The sequence below is a fragment of the Tinamus guttatus genome, unplaced genomic scaffold, assembly GCF_059628265.1.
Source record: "Tinamus guttatus ecotype Peru unplaced genomic scaffold, ASM5962826v1 Tinamus_guttatus_pri_ptg000770l, whole genome shotgun sequence".
NCBI lineage: Eukaryota > Metazoa > Chordata > Aves > Tinamiformes > Tinamidae > Tinamus > Tinamus guttatus.
This window is the reverse complement of record NW_028289304.1, coordinates 423,799-443,567: the sequence shown is the minus strand read 5'-3', so window position 1 is coordinate 443,567 and position 19,769 is coordinate 423,799. Positions and strand designations below refer to the sequence as shown.

The 19,769-nt window shown below is 48.1% G+C and overlaps 1 protein-coding gene across 1 annotated transcript in view; it reads left to right on the top strand.

The window, feature by feature from the left end:
- Window positions 1–19,769, top strand: part of LOC148591516 (collagen and calcium-binding EGF domain-containing protein 1-like) — an 89,188-nt gene that overhangs the window by 54,269 nt on the left and 15,150 nt on the right. Inside the window, exons 4-6 of the mRNA XM_088537437.1 lie at window positions 3,741–3,875; window positions 4,037–4,174; window positions 8,717–8,823. Of these exons, the coding sequence (XP_088393563.1) occupies window positions 3,741–3,875; window positions 4,037–4,174; window positions 8,717–8,823 (380 nt within the window). The remainder of the gene's footprint in view (window positions 1–3,740; window positions 3,876–4,036; window positions 4,175–8,716; window positions 8,824–19,769) is intronic.

Here is a 19,769-nt window from a genome sequence, read left to right as displayed (position 1 = left end):
TGGAGTTGTTCCCTGTTCACCTGCTGGATTTCCTGCATTGCCAGGCGTATGGAGGAGTGAAGGTGAGGGAATGCCTGCTGTCTGCCTCCCTCCTCTCCTGGGCTTGGTTTTGTCCTGCTCTCATCCAGGCTCTGTTGCTCTCGGTCCTTCTTGGCCCTCCTGAACCACATGCATTTGAGAACTGAGGCTGCTCCTGTCTGTAGGATGGGCTTCCCAGCGGTAGGCCCAGAGAGGCAAGTCTGCCCCCACCGAGGGGTCTGCTCCTTGGCTGCAGATGCAGCCAGCGAGAGGCACTCCAGGTCTTCATAATCCAAACTCTCACTGCTTTTCTGAGGGTGAAAAGTGCATTCAGCAGTGGTCACTACAAACCCTTTACATACCCCAAAGAGCACAGCTAAGAGCAATATCCAGCTGTGATTACTAACAAGCATAGGGCAGGGGTAACATCCAACCCAGGAAACCCCAGTGCTCACCTACTAGCCTTTGCTGGCACATGCAGAAGAGGCCAGGCAGCTCAGCCAATACAGGACTCCCACAACAGAAACCAAAAGCAGAGATATTGCCCAGGTGACTCTGTGTGCTCAAGGCACAGCCCATGCCCCAGCCCCTTTTGCTGCTGCAGATCTTGAGCACTCACCTGCCCACAGGGAACAGTCAGCATCTCCATGAAGGGCTGGATGCCCACAGCCTGGTGATACCGAACCAGCTCAGTGAGCGAGGCATGAGCCTGGTCCTCACCCAGAATTACATAGCGTGCATTGGGCTGCATCTCAATCATGTAGTGTCTGCAGTGGCCTTCACCCCTGGTGAGAGGGACAGACAGAAACAGTCATGACACGAGGCCACAGCATCTCTCCAGGACCTGGTTGTTGCTTTCTGTATTTTTTGTCTCAGGAGGCCCAGACAGGATCAAGAGCCACAGTACCAAATATTGCAAAGATGCACGAGATCCTCCATGCTGGAGTGTTGTACACTGTGGTAACAGGTGCTGGAGGAGCATCGGTTTCCCCAAAGTGAGCAACAGGGGCACAGAGAGAACCCACGCTTCTGGATCCAACCCCCAGCAGCCTGTACCATCTCCCAGGCCTGTTGTCCACATTACCACCTGCCCTTCCTCTTGCCTGATGCTGCATGCTTCTAGCATCCTCTGATTACTTCTCCTCTTCTCTAGAATAATGTCCTGTGCTATATCACATTTCCTCAGGCCCCAGTAGATGCTTCTTCTAGCCACACAACCATTTAACACACCCCAAGCAGTACCTGCACCCTGCAAACCAACTCACATCAACTCAATGATCTAGACTTTGGCAAGAGATGGACTCTGCAGTGTCCTGTTTGCCTGGGTTTCAGGCACCCCACCACAGAAGAGGCTAAGCATCGGAGTCAGTGGACTACTCTGTAGAGAAAAATTAACTATTCCAGCCATACATAGCTCAGTTTAGGAATTTCTTCTTCCTTCTCTGCAAGGCTCATTACCTGTATGTCAGGGTGTAGCCTGGTTGGCTCTGGCTGATGCGAACAAGGAAGTAGCCCAAAGGCTTATCAATCAGCAAGTTTTCAGCTTCCCTGGAAGCAAGAAAGTTTTTCAGAGGTCAGTGAGTATTTGTCTCCACACAGGGATTCCCAACCTTTCAACCATCATAGTGGTCCCCGTCCACAGGGAGGCCACTATCTGCCCATTGTGTTCCCACCTAGAGGTTTCCAGGCTCAAGCTTGCTAGTGCAGGGAGGCATAAACATGCTGATGTGCTGCAATACTCTCAGCCAAAGCCTTTCCAAGCAGGGCAACTCCAAACTTGCTCCAGCAGTGCAATAGCAACAGCCACCATCCAGCACAGAACACATGACAAAGCATGGCTAGGATGAGAAGCCGGTGCACACGTGCAATTCCTTGGCTCTGGGGCTGCTGGAAGAAGTGAGAAGGCTTTGGATTAGGGGCATTCAGCACGAGGTAAGCCCAGTGCCTTGGAAAAAAGCCAACTGTGGCTACTCTGGTTCCCTAAACTTCCCTCATGGAAAGAGGTCTTCCCCCTTTATGCACGATAGACAAAGCACTGCTTTGTGCTGGCCACACGTGTTGTTCCAGATTAAAAGCAACTGCACATCACGAGTGCAAGCTGGGATTGCTCTTCCCACTCTGGTACATGAGGCTAAACTAATTCAGGGAGACCAGTGAGTCTGGTCATTCAGTGGCATGAAGCACCACTTCACCAGTGCTTAAAACCTCAGTGTGTCTTGGGAAGAGCCTGCAGGCAGAGAATCCGCTGTTTCCTTCATAGAGATATGCTCATTTATAGCCTATATTTGAATTAAAAAAAAAATTGCCCCACAGACACTAGCTCTTCCCAAGCCTTCTTGCATCCATGGACAAAATCACTAATGCAAGTTGGGGCCTTGTTAGTTACCTTAAAAATGTAGCTGACAGCCACTAAAGGGCTCTGTCCTAAGCTGACACTGTGTAATGTCTCTGAGTAATGTAATGCTCACTCTGACAAGCTAATAAAACCCAGCAACTTGTGATCTAGTAAGACCAAAGGAGACCTGCGGTGTTAACAGGGGGGAAAAAAAAAGTTGCAAACTGAATAGGATGATAAGGATTGTGGGAATCATCAAAGAAGCAGGGGCTTAAGGTTTAGGACCAGAAGCCAGAAGCCATTTTATTGAGCATCAGACCAAACATATATTCTCCAAGTATAATATACGCCTTTCTTCTCCCTGCAAGCATTCCCCTCATGGTGCTGCATGACCTTGATCAAGGCGCTGTGGTCCTGTGCTGCCTCTGCATGCATCGCTGGTGCTCCTCGCGGAGCTTGCTTGGGTCAGTGGCTCTGCAGCTGGGTTTCTCAGTGATGGGGAAGCGCTGCTCCAGGGCCACCAGAACCAGTACCCAGCCAGCCCCCGGGAGCCGCAAGGGAGGCTTTCCAGTCATGCAAAAGCTGTATGCACATCTGGATATAGCCACTGCATGGCCACATGCCTCATCTCTGGGCAAGGCTCAGCTTTGCTAATGGCAAGGTCAAAATAAGCCACACGAGTCCTTCACGCCAGCTCAGTCCCATGGTCCCAGACTCTGCTTCACCCTGGGTCTATTCCCTGGACTCCATCTCTGTTGCTCTATAACAGTGAGATCAGAAACAGATTCGCCTTCCTGGTTGTGAGATGAGACTTCAGAGCATCTGTTGTGATTCCACTGACAAGTTTGGCCAGTGACTTGCCATATCCTAATTTTCACATCACTAATATTAAAAGTGATGGGGGTTTTATAACGTGTTCTTTGATAGAAGGGTTATAGCTGTTCTTGAACATTTCCTGTATGATTTTGTCTAATTTTCCCATATAAGATAATATCTGCCTGAATTTGGCAGTTATCCTCACAGTGATTCCCAGTATTTTGCCTAGTAAATGTTACTATCAGAACTTAAACATTTGTGGAAGAAAACAGCAAATAACTTTTATGTAACTTAGTATTTCTGTGTGAAGAATTCCTAAATTCTGCAATCTGGGAAAGTGCCCATTTTTAAAAATTCGACTTTAAGAAACAGTTCAACTATTGTAAGGCTGTAATTAACAATTGCGCTTTTGCCATAATACATTGCTTATGTTTCATGAATATTTTCTAGGCTTCTTCCATCCTCAGAAATAATGTAATAAGACCTTATTAATTAGAAAAGACAGCGATGAAATGTTTGCTATCAAAGTGCTGCTATTGGTATTTTCCTAATCATATCTTTCTCTCTGTAGACTACGATGTCTGTGCAGAAGCTCCTTGCGAACAGCAGTGCACAGATAACTTTGGACGTGTCTTATGCACCTGCTATCCTGGGTACCACTATGATCGTGAGAGGCACAGAAATAGAGAGAAGCCTTATTGCTTGGGTGGGTAGAAGTGCATGTTAAGTTTATCTATGGTAAAATGTGCGCAGGGCCTCTTTCTCCAGTTTTAATGTTGCACGTTGCACATTTCATGGGGAATTTTTTGTTGTATTTGAGGTCTGATCTCTCTGACTTTAGGACATGTTGAACACTTTTTCCTCCAGATATCGATGAGTGTGCCACAAGCAATGGGACCCTCTGCTCTCAAATCTGTGTCAACACCATGGGCAGCTACAGATGTGAGTGTCACGAAGGCTATATCCGGGAGGATGATGGGAAGACATGCACCAAAGGAGATAAAGGTATATTGCTAAGGGATGTCAAATATCCTGGGCCAACGGGTCTTCTAGGAATTTAATCTCTTGAAGAGAGGAAACCCATGGAAATGCAATGCAGCCAAAGCCAAAATTAATAGGAGCTTTGTGGACTCAGTTATTTAAAAGGAAATTCAGGTGGCCCTAGGTTGGCTGTTTAGTAAGGAAGTGTTCCTGCTTTTCACCATTGGTTTCAAAGTGTGAGTGTTGTGTATAAAAGATTTTAAAGCTTTTGCCATCATCACAGTTATTTTGCCCTCATCACAGTTATTAAATTGCAGCATTTAGAATACTTCAGATTAAATACTGATATGGCATTAAAAAAAAAAAAAAAAGGAGGAAGGAAATAACCTGTGCTCTGGGGGAAAAAAAGGAAACTTTTTTAATAAATGATATCTTACCACTGGTTCTTCTATTAATATCTGAACGTATGCAGCACTGGGTGCTCCAAATCCTACTGGATGGCAAAAAATATATATAATTTGGCTTTTACACTGAAGATATGTATCTAGAGACACTCCGTTAATTATTCCTTGTAGTTTTCAAATGTTTTATTTTCCTTATAAGTATTTGAGAGTCATTAAGGAAAAAGGTATAATGTAAATCATCCCCTTGCAAGTAAGTTTTTTAGTTAACATTTTTCTCTTGCTAGTTCAGATTTCCTGACAGAGTAAATATCCAAAGCATTCAGGATAACTGATCATGCTGGACATTCAAGGCTTTGGAAATAAGCTTCTATTATTTGCAAAACAGCAATTTTCATACTGAATGTACATGGCACACACACACACACACAAAAATCAGTTCCAGGAATTAATATGTAATTAAGTACCCACAATTTCTCAAAAATTTCTGAAATAAGCTGTGTAAAACAGGAAAGGATACTTTCTATTCTTTTACCCAATAGTACTCCAAGGTAACTAACAGCATGAAGAGAATCAGTATTTCCAAGAGCCGCAAGGAGCAGACGAGGACACCGCTCCACCTCGCGGCCACCCAAGCCCCTGCACCGCTACACAGAGCATCACTTCTAAACTGCATTTTTCCTCCTGATAGAAGCAGGCAATCCCCTTTCCATGGTAGCTGAAATACTAAAATTTTCTTCTGAAGTTTAATGTGAGAGGCTGTAAAACACGTGCAGGGCCTCTTTCTCCAGCTTCAGCCACATGGGGAATTATTCATTATGAGTTCAATGATGTTTGATGGAGACAAGAGTTACCCACTCCTAAGTAGGCAAATTAAACCATCTCAGCAGGCCGTGCCCAGATAATACAACACAGATGAGAAACTTAACATCCTCCATGGAAAGAGCACCTGCGACACCGCTCCCTACAGGGCTCCCAGCCTCTTGCTCTCATCCAGCATCTGCAAGTCAAAAGACATTGAGCACATGCAAAGCAAATACGTTGCTTCTCCAAGCATTTCTCTTAGCATAGGTGCTGCTCACCAGAGCAAGGACAGCAACATAAATCACAACCACTTAGTGGTTTGTAAAGCCTTCCTAAAATGGGGCTAGTTTAAACCTTGTCCGAAATAGTTTTGGTTTCCCCATTGAGGTTTGTATGATGAAAACAGGTTATATAAGTGTCTTGCTCAGTGTTTGCCAAACTTAGCCTCTTAGGTGACCTCAGTATCTGCACTGAGCGTGGGTAGCTCAGTCTAATTGCTTCCAGCCCCCTCTGACCTGTCCTAGGTGTCTTCTGGCTTTATCTATGCTATATCCTGACTTTATTCATATTTTGGTCCAGACATGGGATCAGATCTTCTCTGTGTGGTAGTAGTTAGGGGCATTCCGCCACTCTCCTGGGATGCAGCTCACACTCACTGGTGTGACACTTTTGGACTTCTTCCTAAAACGAGTCAATCCAAAAGGATTTGCGGAAATCTCAATGGTATGATATTTCCCAAACATTGGCTGACACTCCTCTCCCCCTCTGCCAGGCTTGTCTCCAAGGGTTATTACAGCCCTGTTTTATCTATAGTCATCAGCCTGTGTACCACATCCTTCTGGAAGATAAACTGCATTTTATAATGGAAGGAGAGGCCGAATTCAGTGCTGCTTAATCTGTGTGTAATTCCACTGGTTCTAGTGGGATTGCATGAGGTTCCCAACAGCAGAGGATCTGTCAGTTTCTCCCTATGGTTGTATGTTACCTTCAGCAATATTTCGTAAAACAAGGCATGCATCTTGTGAGGGAAGACTGGAAGAAGGCCAATGTCACGCCAGTCTTCAAAAAAGGCAAGAAGGAGGACCCAGGCAACTACAGGCCAGTGAGCCTCACCTCCGTCCCCGGAAAAGTGATGGAACGGCTCATACTAGCCATTGTCTCCAGGCACATGGAGGACAAGAAGGTGCTCAAGAGCAGTCAGCATGGATTCACCAAGGGGAAATCTTGCTTGACTAAGCTGATAGCCTTCTATGATGAAATGACCGGCTGGATAGATGAGGGGAGAGCGGTGCATGTCATCTATCTCGACTCCACCAAGGCTTTTGACACCATCCCTCACAACATCCTCCTGGGCAAGCTCCGGAAGTGTGGGATAGATGAGTGGACAGTGAGGTGGATTAGGAACTGGCTGGATGGCAGAGTTCAGAGGGTGGTGATCAGCGGTGCAGAGTCTAGTTGGAGGCCTGTAGCAAGAGGGGTCCCCCAGGGGTCAGTCCTCGGTCCAGTCCTGTTCAATTTATTCATCAATGACCTGGATGAAGGCACAGAGTGCTCCCTCAGCAAGTTTGCTGATGACACGAAACTGGGAGGAGTAGCCGATACCCCAGAGGGCTGCGCTGCCATCCAGAGGGACCTGGACAGACTGGACAACTGGGCGGTGAAAAACCTCATGAAATTCAACAAGGCCAAGTGCAAGGTTCTGCACCTGGGGAGGAATAACCCTAGACACCAGTACAGGCTGGGGACTGACCTTCTGGAGAGCAGCTCTGCGGAGAAAGACCTGGGCGTCATGGTGGATGATAAGTTGACCATGAGGCAGCAGTGTGCCCTCGTGGCCAAGAAGGCCAATGGGATCCTGGGGTGCATTAAGAAGAGCGTCTCCAGCAGGTCGAGGGAGGTGATCCTGCCCCTCTACTCAGCCCTGGTGAGGCCACATCTGGAGTATTGTGTCCAGTTCTGGGCCCCCCAGTACAAGAGGGATGTGGAGCTGCTGGAGAGTCCAGTGCCAGGGCCACAAGGATGATCAGGGGCCTGGAACATCTGCCCTATGAGGAGAGGCTGAGGGAGCTGGGCCTGTTCAGCCTGGAGAAGAGAAGGCTGAGAGGGGATCTAATCAGTGTCTATAAGTACCTCAAGGGAGGGAGTGCAGAGGATGGTGCTGGTCTCTTTTCAGTGGTGGCCACTGATAGCACTAGAGGTAATGGCCACAAACTGAAGCACCAAAAGTTCCACAGGAACTTAAGGAAAAATTTCTTGACAGTGAGGGTGACAGAGCACTGGAACAGGCTGCCCAGAGAGGTTGTGGAGTCTCCTTCTCTGGAGATCTTCAAAATCCGCTTGGATGCAGTTCTGTGCCACGTGCTCTAGGTGACCCTGCGTATCCAGGGGGGTTGGACTAGATGATCTCTAGAGGTCCCTTCCAACCTTAAGCATTCTATGATTCTGTGATTCTATGATTCTATGATTTTTACCAGCAGCACCTGCAGAATTCTTGCATTACATGGTCTGCTTTGAATGGCCAGGGTTCAAACTTTTCCAGTAACCCTTACAGGTGAACCAGACACCATATCTAGGTCCTCACTACACTCTGTTCCTCTCAAAAACTATAAATGGAACAACAACAGCAACAACAACAAACTTACCTAGATTTTGCCTATAAGTTTTGCATTGTGTTTTGGAAACTACATTTCTCTTTAACGGGATATCTGTTCAAACAATACTTGTTTGTTTGTGATGCAGGATTGATTAATTGTGTATGAGACTGGGAAAAAGACAAAAATAACATTTTCAATATCTGTTACAGTTTGAATCATTTCATAGATGCTTGAAAGATTTCATTCTTGCACAGCATCAACTGGTGTGACCTTTTCTCTAGCGTAGATTTAAATCGCTACCATTAATCTCAAATCCTTTCTCTGATCCGTCTGATTCCATCGCATGGTGGAATAACTAATGATGATAAAGAGCAGTTGGTGCAAAGTGAATGAAATGACCACTGTAATTTATAGCATATGAAAATTTGCGCTTTGGGGGACTGTAAATCAGTTTGGATCTACAGGGCTAGTCTACCATGAATGCAAAGATAAAAGAATGGGTGTAAACATTTTCAGGTATTTAAAAAAAAAAATAGGGACTGTTAACTGGAAACAGCTGCTTTAGAAATGAGCTCAGAGCTGTCCTTGCAAAATTTCTTAGCCTTATACAGCAGTTCACAGTCAAAGCATCATCAATGGCCAGACTCCTCCTTTTCACATTCTGGGGAAATGTAATAACCTTCAAGACTCTGGCTGCTTTTGCAATTATTTTATGAATTGTTCTCCTTTGAATCTTTATATTCCTATTGGAAACTGCTTTCTTTCAGCTGGGCTTCCTGAGAAATCTGAAAGCATGGCCAAATCAGGGACATGCTGTGCCTCTTGTAAGGAATTTCATCAAATAAAGCAGACAGTTTTACAACTGAAGCAAAAGGTATGAACATTCATCAGTTGTGTCTTTACTATACCGTTGTTTTATGACAACCAAATTTACATTTAAGTGTTTGGAGCTGTTACTGCCATGTGGCTCTTGTGCCCATAAAGACGATGGCAACATATTTTAAAATCATGTAGGAATGGCAATTTCTTCCTTTGTGCTTTTTATTGCTTCTAAGCAGGTTGCTATTTATACCAAACTAATGGTAACAGACTCTGGCAAAACCCCATCACAGTCTGAGCCCAGGTTTCTTTACAATCCGTATTGTCCTCTGCTTTCTATTAAGTCTGAATGCTTAATGTTTTGGACTTTATCCTCCTTTAGTTTATGTAAGTGCAACATATTCTGCAGATGAAGTTTGCATTAAGAGGATGCTGATACAAGATAGTTGCCAAATAGGTGGTATGTAGCTAAATGAATAAATACATCACTAGCAGATGTATTAACTTTTATTAAAAAACAAACAAACAAAACCTCAGATCCAAAATTTTTTGTATTCATCTTGGTGTCCTTAGAAGTACACTATAGTGTACTTAAAAACTTCCTCTGGCATTTAGCCTTATTTGCTTCTATGTGTAGTCCTTTTGTGTGGGAGCATCAAAGGAGCAGGGGCTTAAGGTTTAGGACCAGAAGCCATTTTATTGAGCATCAGACCAAACTTATATATTCTCCAAGTATGTGAGCATACTGTGTCCACGTGCTGTCCATGCGCCCCCTCCCCCTGCCTCCAGCCAATTCCTTGACTCTATTGCTATCTGGGTCCAATCCTGCTATCGGCTAGCAGGTAACCAAACAGAGATCGGTGCGTCCAGCCTGTGTTTTAGGTTTCTCTATCTGCTAACTCTCTATCTCCTAACTTTCACAGTTTCTTGCTCCTAACTTTCACCGTTCCCACAGCTTCCCACAGTTTCTCAGTTTCCCACATCTCCCCCTTTTTTGTTTTCTAGCACCAGGCATAGTTAAGGACCCAAAACGCAAGAGCCAAGGAGTTGGCTTTGGCAATGCTGTAAAACCTCCCAACAGTTCAGCAAGTTCTTCTTCTTCTTTTCTTCGACGGTGGTGACTAAATTCGCATTCTTCTTTAGAACGGTCGTTATCGTTCTTTCCACTAAGGCATGTATCAATTGTATGAGACGTGGCAAATAATACATACAAGGGATTATGATTACAGTTAGCACTATACATCCCATTACAAATATTCGTTTGAGTCCGGTTGCCCAGGTGCGCCAAGGTTATCCACACATTCTTTTGAGGTTGAAGCGGTGGTGCTGGCATCGCAGTGATCACTTTGGTTGCAGCGAGTCCATAGAGGATTAGTCCTCCGATGATTGTTGGAACTCTTCCTCGGGATCTTCTCCTCTCTCCGCAGCCGTCGGTGTTGATAATGCAGGCTTTATCCATCGCACTGGTACCCAACAGTTTTGTCCTGCAACATGAATACAAGCATACCCTTGCCCCCAGGTTATTAGAGGTACTGGGGCTTCCCATTTTTTGCGTGTGTAAGTCTTTATACATTATTTTTGGCTGTCCCTCACTTTGTGGCCCTTTTCTTGCTTGATGATGACGTTCAATTGGGATCAACCCGTGTTCTTCCCGATTTAGAAAATTTAATACATACAGTGCCTTATTTAAATGGTCCTGGGGGGTGTACCCTTCACTCCCCCTTTTTTGCTTTTCTAGCATTTTTTCAGAGAGCCATGAGCACGTTCTACTTTAGCTTGGCCTGTGGGGGACTGTGGAATTCCCGTTATGTGCCGGACCCCCCATGTCTGGAAAAACATTGCTAATGCGCGAGAACTGTACGCTGGCCCATTATCGGTTTTTATCTGAGTTGGCACCCCAAGCATCGCAAAAGCACTTAATAAATGTCTCTCTGCATCTTTCACGCCTTCCTCGCAGTGAGCAGTAGTGATTATCACACCCGAAAAAGTATCCACACACATATGGACGTACTTTAACCTCCCAAACTCCGGTATGTGTGTTACGTCCATCTGTCACAGCTGGCCCGATTGCCACCCTCGTGGGTTTGTCCCCACCACAGGCGGGATCTGCTGCATTTGGCAGTCCGGGCAGGCTGATATGATGTCCCGTGCCCGATTCATGGTTAGTCCAAACATGCGCTTCAATGGGTGAGCATTCTGGTGGAAGAACTGGTGTGACAGTTCTGCTTGTTTCATTAAGGTCGGGCAGGACTGCAGCAGCCGTCAATCAGTCAGCTATGCTATTTCCTTCTGCCATAGGACCAGGCAGTGTCATGTGCGATCAGATATGGGTGATGAAATATGGTTTCACTCGCTCCTCGAGTGCCCTCTGTAATCGTCGCAAGAGGGAGAAGAGGTGAGGATTTGTGACCTCCTTCAGGCGGGCTTGTTCTATTCGAGCTACCACCCCTGCTACGTAGGCTGAGTCAGTTACCACATTCGGTTCTTTCTTGAAGTTCTCGAATGCCCACGTTACCGCAGCTAATTCTACTACCTGTGGAGATCCTTCCACTACTTCCATACGTTCTTTCCAATCTCCGTCCATCATTTTCCAGACCACGACTGCCTTTCCAGTGGATCCTGACCCATCTGAGAACACGGTCGGGGCATCCGCTATTGGGATCGGACTGAACAACGTTTTTTCTATCAAGTCCGTGACATTGATTAAGGCAAAAAATGGGTGACGAGGCAAGTGGACGTCGAGTTTGCCTGGATAGTCAGCTAGGGCAGCTTGGAAAACCAGATTGTGCTGCATCAGCCAGTTTAATGTTTCCAGCGTAGATAGAATAAGAATTTGCCTCGGCTCCGCACCCGTAAGCTGAATGGTTCTCAAACGGCCTTTTCCAATGACTCGAGCTAGCATTTCGGCATGGGTGACAATGGTCCTTGGTGCGGTGTGTGGCAGGAACACCCATTCCAGTATTCTTACAGGTTTCGTCGGTTGCTTCCCTTGCTGTCCAATCAAACCAATGGGTTCTCTGGGTCCCTGCAGGATCATTAAGTCCACACCTAATTCTGGGCAGACTCTGAGCTTGTCATTGTTGCAACGCCTCTTCGACTATTCGCAAACTCTTCTCCGCTTCTGCCGTTAATTCTCGTGGGGAGGCTGGATCTGGGTTTCCTTTTAGCAGTTCGAATAATGGACTTAGTTGTTCGGTTGTCACTCCAATGGTGGGGCGGACCCAATTGATGGCCCCAAGCACCTTTTGCAAGTCATTGGGGTTTCTGATTTTTGGAAATGTGTGCGATTTCTGAGGTCGGACTTCTCGATTAGTAATCGTCCACCCCAGATATTGCCATGATGCTGTGTCTTGAACCTTTTCAGGAGCAACCACTAGGCCCGCTTGAGTCACCTCCTTCATCAGTGTGTTCATAACAGTCTCTAGCTCCGTAGCTGTGCTGCAGGCAATTAGAATGTCATCCATATAGTGATAAATAATCACATCCTTGTACTGTACCCGCACAGGGCTCAATGCTTTTGCCACGAACCACTGACACAGGGTAGGACTATTCTTCATGCCCTGCGGCAGTACTGTCCACCGACACCGTTGGTGCGGTTCCACTGCATTTATGCTCGGTACGGAAAAAGCAAATTTGTCGGAGTCATTAGGATTCAATGGGATCGTGTAAAAACAGTCTTTCAGATCGATTATTTTTATTCACCAATCCGCTGGAATCATGGTTGGGGATGGCAACCCTGGCTGTAGGGCTCCCATATCTTCCATGGCTTCATTAATTTTGCGTAAATCTTGTAATAATCGCCATTTCCCACTTTTTAATGACAAACACCGGTGTGTTCCACGGGCTGGTGAACGGCCGAAGGTGGCCTCGATGCAGTTGGTCCGCGTTGGTCCTCGATGCAGTTGGTCCGCGACGCAGCTGGCTTGTCCGTGAGCCACGTGAGGGCGAGAGTCAGCTGCGCGTCAGTGGCCCCTAGGGAAAATGCAGAGTCGCTCCCCATTGGCCAAGAACACCCCAGCCCCAGAGGATTACAGGAAGAGGCAGGATATAGGGGCGTGGAGTTGCTACCCGCCCCTCAGGACCTCCAATCAAACTGGAGCGGGAGCTGACGAGCGGAGCTACCGCGCCTGCCACTCCCATGACTTCCAGGGGCGTGGCTTGGGTCGGCCATGTTTATGGCCAATCTTTCTGCGCAGTAATTGTTACATCGGCCCCGCTGTCCATTAAACCCACGATTGTGCACTTGGTCGCCCCAGGTGTTAGCTGGGCGGACCACATTGGTCGCTGTTCTGCTTGTATCTGGGTCAGCCAATAGACCTGGGCTATCGGATCCCCAGTACGCACCTTTTGTGGTGGACGTGGTGCTGAGACTTGAGCACTTGCCATGCTTTTTGGGTGAGAGGATTAACAGAGGTGTTACCCAGATGCCCGACCCCTCTGATCTCAATACTAGAACTGGTCCCTCCTTTCGCTGTATGACCCGCAAAGGAACCTTTTGGGGATCAGCGGTGGTCCACTTTACTGTTCGCTCTGCTTCGGGGGTGGTTCCCAGGTGAAATTCACGGGAGCCGCTATCTCAGGATCTATGTCACTATCTCGGGATCTATGTCGGTGGCGTGCATTATTTGTGCATTCATGCGAGCACACACCCCCCCGCCCCGCCCCCCCCCCCCCCCCCCCCCCCGCCTTAGGCAAAGATCACCCATCGATGAGCTAAAGCGCGGCATTGATGTGCGTAATGCCTTCCCTTTCCACAGCGGGGGCAGGGTCCCGGTGCCGCAGGCTGTTTACAGTGCCACAGACAGTCTCGCTTAAAGTGACCCATCTGTCCGCACGCATAGCAAGCCCCGGAACCCATTGCCGACCGAGTTGCGGCAAGAGACACATAAGCCCGGGCAAGCATCTGCAACGGATCGCCCGTGGTATCCTCCATCTCCTGCCCTGCTGCCTCTCCTATATCAAAATCACCGTCCTGCAATGCCCCACGCCTAACTGTCACCCACGGATTCTTGATTCTTTCATTTTTACTATCCCCGCCCGGCTCCACGGGTGGTGACATCACAACCTCCTTCAATCCACCGTCCGGGGGGATGGGAGGCTGTGTGTGGAGACCCGAGCCTGGCGGGTGGGGGGGGGGGGGGGGGCAGATAAGTATACATTGGTGGATAGCAGTCCTCGACAAAGGTGGAGGTTTTGAATTGCTTGGAGGGGGTGGGGGAGGTGGGGAGTGTGCTCGCTTCTATCCCTGTTTCTGATGTAACCGCATATTCTCGCAATGCCTCACATACAATACGCCACGAGCGCAACAGTGATGATGCCGCGAAGTCTCCTCGGGTAGCCCAGTCCCACAAAACTGCACCGAACTCATCCCAAGCCCCGGGATCACATATTATTGTCTCACTTAAAGCGTCAAAATTATCTAATCCCCATTTTAAAAGACAAATCAAATCCCCGGTTTGGATTGTTAAGTCCAGTTCCCAACCCACGAGCGAGAGAAGAACAGAGAGGCCCATAATTGCAGGATTCAGCTTTATTACCAGCTAGCTGGGGTCCCCGGCTCACCCTCAAAGGGGGAATCTTGCACAAGGACCCCCCTGGTGCCGCGCGCAGGGTTTATATACCAGCAAGGGGTTGGGCGGTTACACGTTTCCTTTTAAGGTCCGACCGCTCTGGATTCTCTTCGGATTGGTCGTAGGGAGTGTCTCTCCTCGAAATCTTCCCACGCCGCGGTGGCGGCTCCGCCTCCAGCAGCCACTCGGCCCTGCCCGGCAGCCAATGGCAGCGCCCCGGGCTAGGGGCAGCCTCGTGCCAGATCCCGTGTGAAGTCGCGCGAGGCGCCCTCGGCCACCATGAGCCCTGCGGGCCGCCGTCCGCCGCGGGGCACCACGGGTGTAAGAGTTTTGCAGAAACATAATGTTCCGTTCTCACATTCCCCCCTTCTCCTTGTTCATTTTTGAGAATTCCTTCTCATCTTGGTCGTCAACATCTAAATATTGTTGTCACATCACCATTAATTGTACAGTACCCACCCGATCCTTTACAAATTCTATTACACGATTTAGGATACAAGGTCCTAACATCAGGGTCAGGAGTAGGATTATTACCGGCATTGATTGCACCAAGTTTTGAACCATCCTTGTTGGCTCTCTCGCTCTTTTTTTGCGCTTTTCGAGCCCCTCCCTAACCTTGGCCAGTGAATCTTGGACCACCCCCGTGTGGTCTGCATAAAAACAACATGTACATACTCTCTTCCTGATGATACAATATGTGGGGAACTACTGAAACCTGTATACAATATTCCTTGCTCTCGTTGAACACCATTAAGGTGAGACAGGGTGTTAATCCTGTTTCAGAACATATCCACCATCCTCCTTCTTGAGGTATTGCCCATTTCTCACCTCCTGTCCTGTTGATCACTTCCACTTCCACCTCACAAAGCATCTTTCTATGGTGGGATACCTTTACCTTCCTGTCTTCCCATTTGCACTGACGAGGACTATCCATAGTGCTGAGGTTGTAGGTAGCCCTAACCAATTTCCAGAGAGCGTTGTCACCAGTCCCCTCTTTCCCAAACCCAGGGACTTGGGTAGTGTCATCCCTCCGAGGGGAGGATACGGAGCCCTCTGGGTTACGGGTGGTTAACCCCCCGCTTTCCCTCTGGTTTTGTCTTTTTGTCCCTTAGACTCCTTCAATACCTTGTTCAGGCCTATAGGTCGTTCTGACCTGACTTCTTCTTTCCGAATAAGAATTACGCCTCCCCTATCTGTCCCTGGTTCCCAATATCCGACCCCCCATGTTTTCCCCAACCTCCACCCTGGATCCTCAGGGCTTGTAGCATTGAGGATTAGATATTTACAATTGCTATAGGGATACTTGATTCTCCCGTGGGGACTGTATCCTTGAGGCTTACAGCCCCTTGGTCCCCGTTCTACCCTTAAGTATTTATCAATCTGTGAAGGGTAGTCCCACGCTGAAATGGTCACACATTCCCAATATGACTGATTGGGGCTATTACAACACCCCTTCCCCGGATTCGAACTAGCACAGAAATAATATGCCTTTTGGTTCAGACACGGGCTAATAGGAGCTAGAGTACATAGATCATAGAATCATAGAATCATAGAATGCTTAAGGTTGGAAGGGACCTCTAGAGATCATCTAGTCCAACCCCCCTGCACACGCAGGGTGACCTAGAGCACGTGGCACAGGACTGCATCCAAGCGGGTTTTGAAGATCTCCAGAGAAGGAGACTCCACAACCTCTCTGGGCAGCCTGTTCCAGAGCTCTGTCACCCTCGCTGTTAAGAAATTTTTCCTTAAGTTCCTGTGGAACTTTTGGTGCTTCAGTTTGTGGCCATTACCTCTAGTCCTATCAGTGGCCACCACTGAAAAGAGACCAGCACCATCCTCCGCACTCCCTCCCTTGAGGTACTTATAGACACTGATTAGATCCCCTCTCAGCCTTCTCTTCTCCAGGCTGAACAGGCCCAGCTCCCTCAGCCTCTCCTCATAGGGCAGATGTTCCAGGCCCCTGATCATCCTTGTGGCCCTGCGCTGGACTCTCTCCAGCAGCTCCACATCCCTCTTATACTGTGGAGCCCAGAACTGGACACAATACTCCAGATGCGGCCTCACCAGGGCTGAGTAGAGGGGCAGGATCACCTCCCTCGACCTGCTGGAGACGCTCTTCTTAATGCACCCTAGGATCCCATTGGCCTTCTTGGCCACAAGGGCACACTGCTGCCTCATGGTCAACTTATCATCCACCATGACACCCAGGTCTTTCTCCGCAGAGCTGCTCTCCAGAAGGTCGGTCCCCAGCCTGTACTGGTGTCTGGGGTTATTCCTCCCCAGGTGCAGAACCTTGCACTTGGCCTTGTTGAATTTCATGAGGTTTTTCACTGCCCAGTTGTTCAGTCTGTCCAGGTCCCTCTGGATGGCAGCGTAGCCCTCTGGGGTATCGGCTACTCCTCCCAGTTTCGTGTCATCAGCAAACTTGCTGAGGGAGCACTCTGTGCCTTCATCCAGGTCATTGATGAATAAATTGAACAGAACTGGACTGAGGACTGACCCCTGGGGGACCCCGCTAGCTACAGGCCTCCAACTAGACTCTGCACCGCTGATCACCACCCTCTGAGCTCTGCCATCCAGCCAATTCATAATCCACCTCACTGTGCACTCATCTATCCCATACTTCCGTAGCTTTCCCAGGAGGATGTTGTGAGGGACAGTGTCAAAAGCCTTGGTGAAGTCAAGATAGATGACATCCACTGCTCTCCCCTCATCTATCCAGCTGGTCATTCCATCATAGAAGGCTATCAGGTTAGTCAAGCAAGATTTCCCCTTGGTGAATCCATGCTGACTGCTCTTGAGCACCTTCTTGTCCTCCATGTGCCTGGAGACAACAGCCAGTATGAGCCGTTCCATCACTTTTCCGGGGACGGAGGTGAGGCTCACTGGCCTGTAGTTGCCTGGGTCCTCCTCCTTGCCTTTTTTGAAGACTGGCGTGACATTGGCCTTCTTCCAGTCTCCCGGCACCTCCCCTGTTCTCCAGGATCTTTCAAAGATGATGGAGAGTGGCTTAGATATGACCTCTGCCAGCTCTCTCAGCACTCTGGGGTGCATCCCATCAAGGCCCATGGATTTGTGGGTATCGAGGTTCCTTAGGTGCTCTCTGACCCAATCTACCTCTACCCAGGGCAGGTCTTCATCTCCACCGGCTTCTTCTCTTGTCCCTAGGGCCTGGGGCTCTAAAGGGCTGCCCTTGGTAAACATCGAAGCAAAGAAGGCATTCAGCAACTCTGCTTTTTCTGTGTTATTTGTAACCAGGGTGCCCATCCCGTCTGCCAGCGGACCCACGTTTTCCCTGATTTTCCTTTTGCTGTTAATGTATTTAAAGAAATTTTTCTTGTTATTTTTATGTCCCTTGCCAATTTTTAACGTCCCTTGCCAATCACCTTGTCTGTATCACCTGCCCATCCTCCCACCTTGCCAGAGTCCATTTATAAGGTCGATGAGGGCTTCCCCCTGTTACCAGTCGAGTCACCAGAACTAGGACCAGGAGATGCCGCATTCTGTCGTTTGACGCGGATCTTTACGGGGTTCTCAGGATTCTGCTCAACTTCCCACTTCTCAGCTTCCTCTCGTTCTGGAGGGGATGCCCTTCGCACATGCGAGCGATGTACCCACGAGCCGATTCCGTCAACCTTTAGAGCAGTGGGGGTTACAAGAACCACAACATAAGGTCCTTTCCACTTTGCTTCTAATGACTTTCGGTGATGCCTTTTTACCCATACCCGGTCTCCCGGTTCAAGATCATGCATGGGTTCCATAGGCCCTTTTCCTTGATTATAGATCCTTATGTACTTGATATATGGCCTGGACTGCCTGAAGCATTATCTTTTGGTCCCGGTTCAATTCTCCTTTCCCCTTCTCTTAGTGGGTACACCGGAGGTGGAGTCCCATACATGATTTCGAAGGGGGCAAGATTCAGAACATAGGGCGTGTTTCGTACCCGGAAAATAGCAAAGGGAAGGAGTGTCACCCAGCCCCTGCCAGTCTCTGTTACCAACTTTGTTAAGGTCTCTTTTAAAGTTCGTTTACTCACAATGCAATTTCCACATAGTCCCCAAAATTTGGACTAAGTTCTGAATGGTACTTGCCACAAAAGCAGGTCCATTGTCCGATCCTATAACCTCCGGGACCCCATAGCGTGGGATTATTTCCTCTAACAACACCTTGGCTACCACCTGGGCAGTTTCACACTTAGTGGGAAAAGCTTCTACCCAACCCGAAAAGGTGCCTATCATAACCAACAAGTACCTATATCCGTATTTTCCTGGTTTGACTTCGGTGAAATCTACCTCCCACGACCTTCCAGGTCTCCAACCCCTTTCCCTGACCCCCAGGTGTTGTCCTGCCCTTTTTCCAGGTTTCATCACCTGACACGCTATGCACTCCTCTATTATTCTGCAGCCTACCGCCCCCTGGTTGTGGAACTGAAGTTTAGCCGTTTCCAAGAGTTTAGCTGCTTTTCTTTCTCCCAGATGGGTTGACTTGTGCAGCTGAGTTAATAATTGTTCTCCCAAAGTCTGTGGTAATAACAAGGTGGAATCCAAACCTCAGTACCACCCATCTTCTCCTTTCTTTAAATTCCCATTGTGCCTTATCCACTGCAGATCTTCAGAGTATACTGGAGTTGGCAGCAACTGGCCCATTCCCGGCGGAGGGAGGTTTAGCGCCATCTCATTACTTACTTCTTTTCCGATGAGTTCACGCGCGGCCAGTTTTGCAGCCTCATCTGCCGCTTGATTCCCTCTGCTGATTTGGTCCCTCACTTTTCGATGCCCTGGGACATGGATCACAGCTATCACTCTAGGTTTATGTATGGCTTCCAATAAGTGAAGTATCTCTTGCTTGTTCCGAATCTCTTTTCCCGACGATGTTACAAATCTCCTTTCCTTGTAAATGGCCCCATGTATATGCACAGTCCCATACGCATAGCGACTGTCCGTGTATACAGTCAATCTTTTCCCTTCTGCCATTTCTAGGGCTCTTGTAAGAGCAATGAGTTCTGCTTTGCACTGGCTGTATGTCCTAGCCAAGCCAGTTCCCTAACCAAATCTTCAGTGCCCCTTGCACATTCCTCTTTGGTTGTTCCTGCCAGAAGTATGTCATCTACATACTGCAACAGCGTTAATTCCTGGTGCCCATTCAAAAGCAAAAATGTATGAGGGGTTATACCCATCCTCGCTTCTTTTGTCATAGGATATTGCCGGGCTCGGACCAGTTCCGCTCCTGGTTTCAGTTCCACAACTATCAGGACTCTGTGACTAGCCACTCCTACTCCTGCCGTTTCTGCCCATGCTTCTGGAATCTCCCGCACCCACCTTTCCATTTCTTTCGGTATTTCCCCTGTCCCCCTTTGCTGATATATCCGGTACTCATCCTCTAATTGCATAGTCAGTACATGTAGCGGGTTTCCTTCCCCATCGCTAACCTT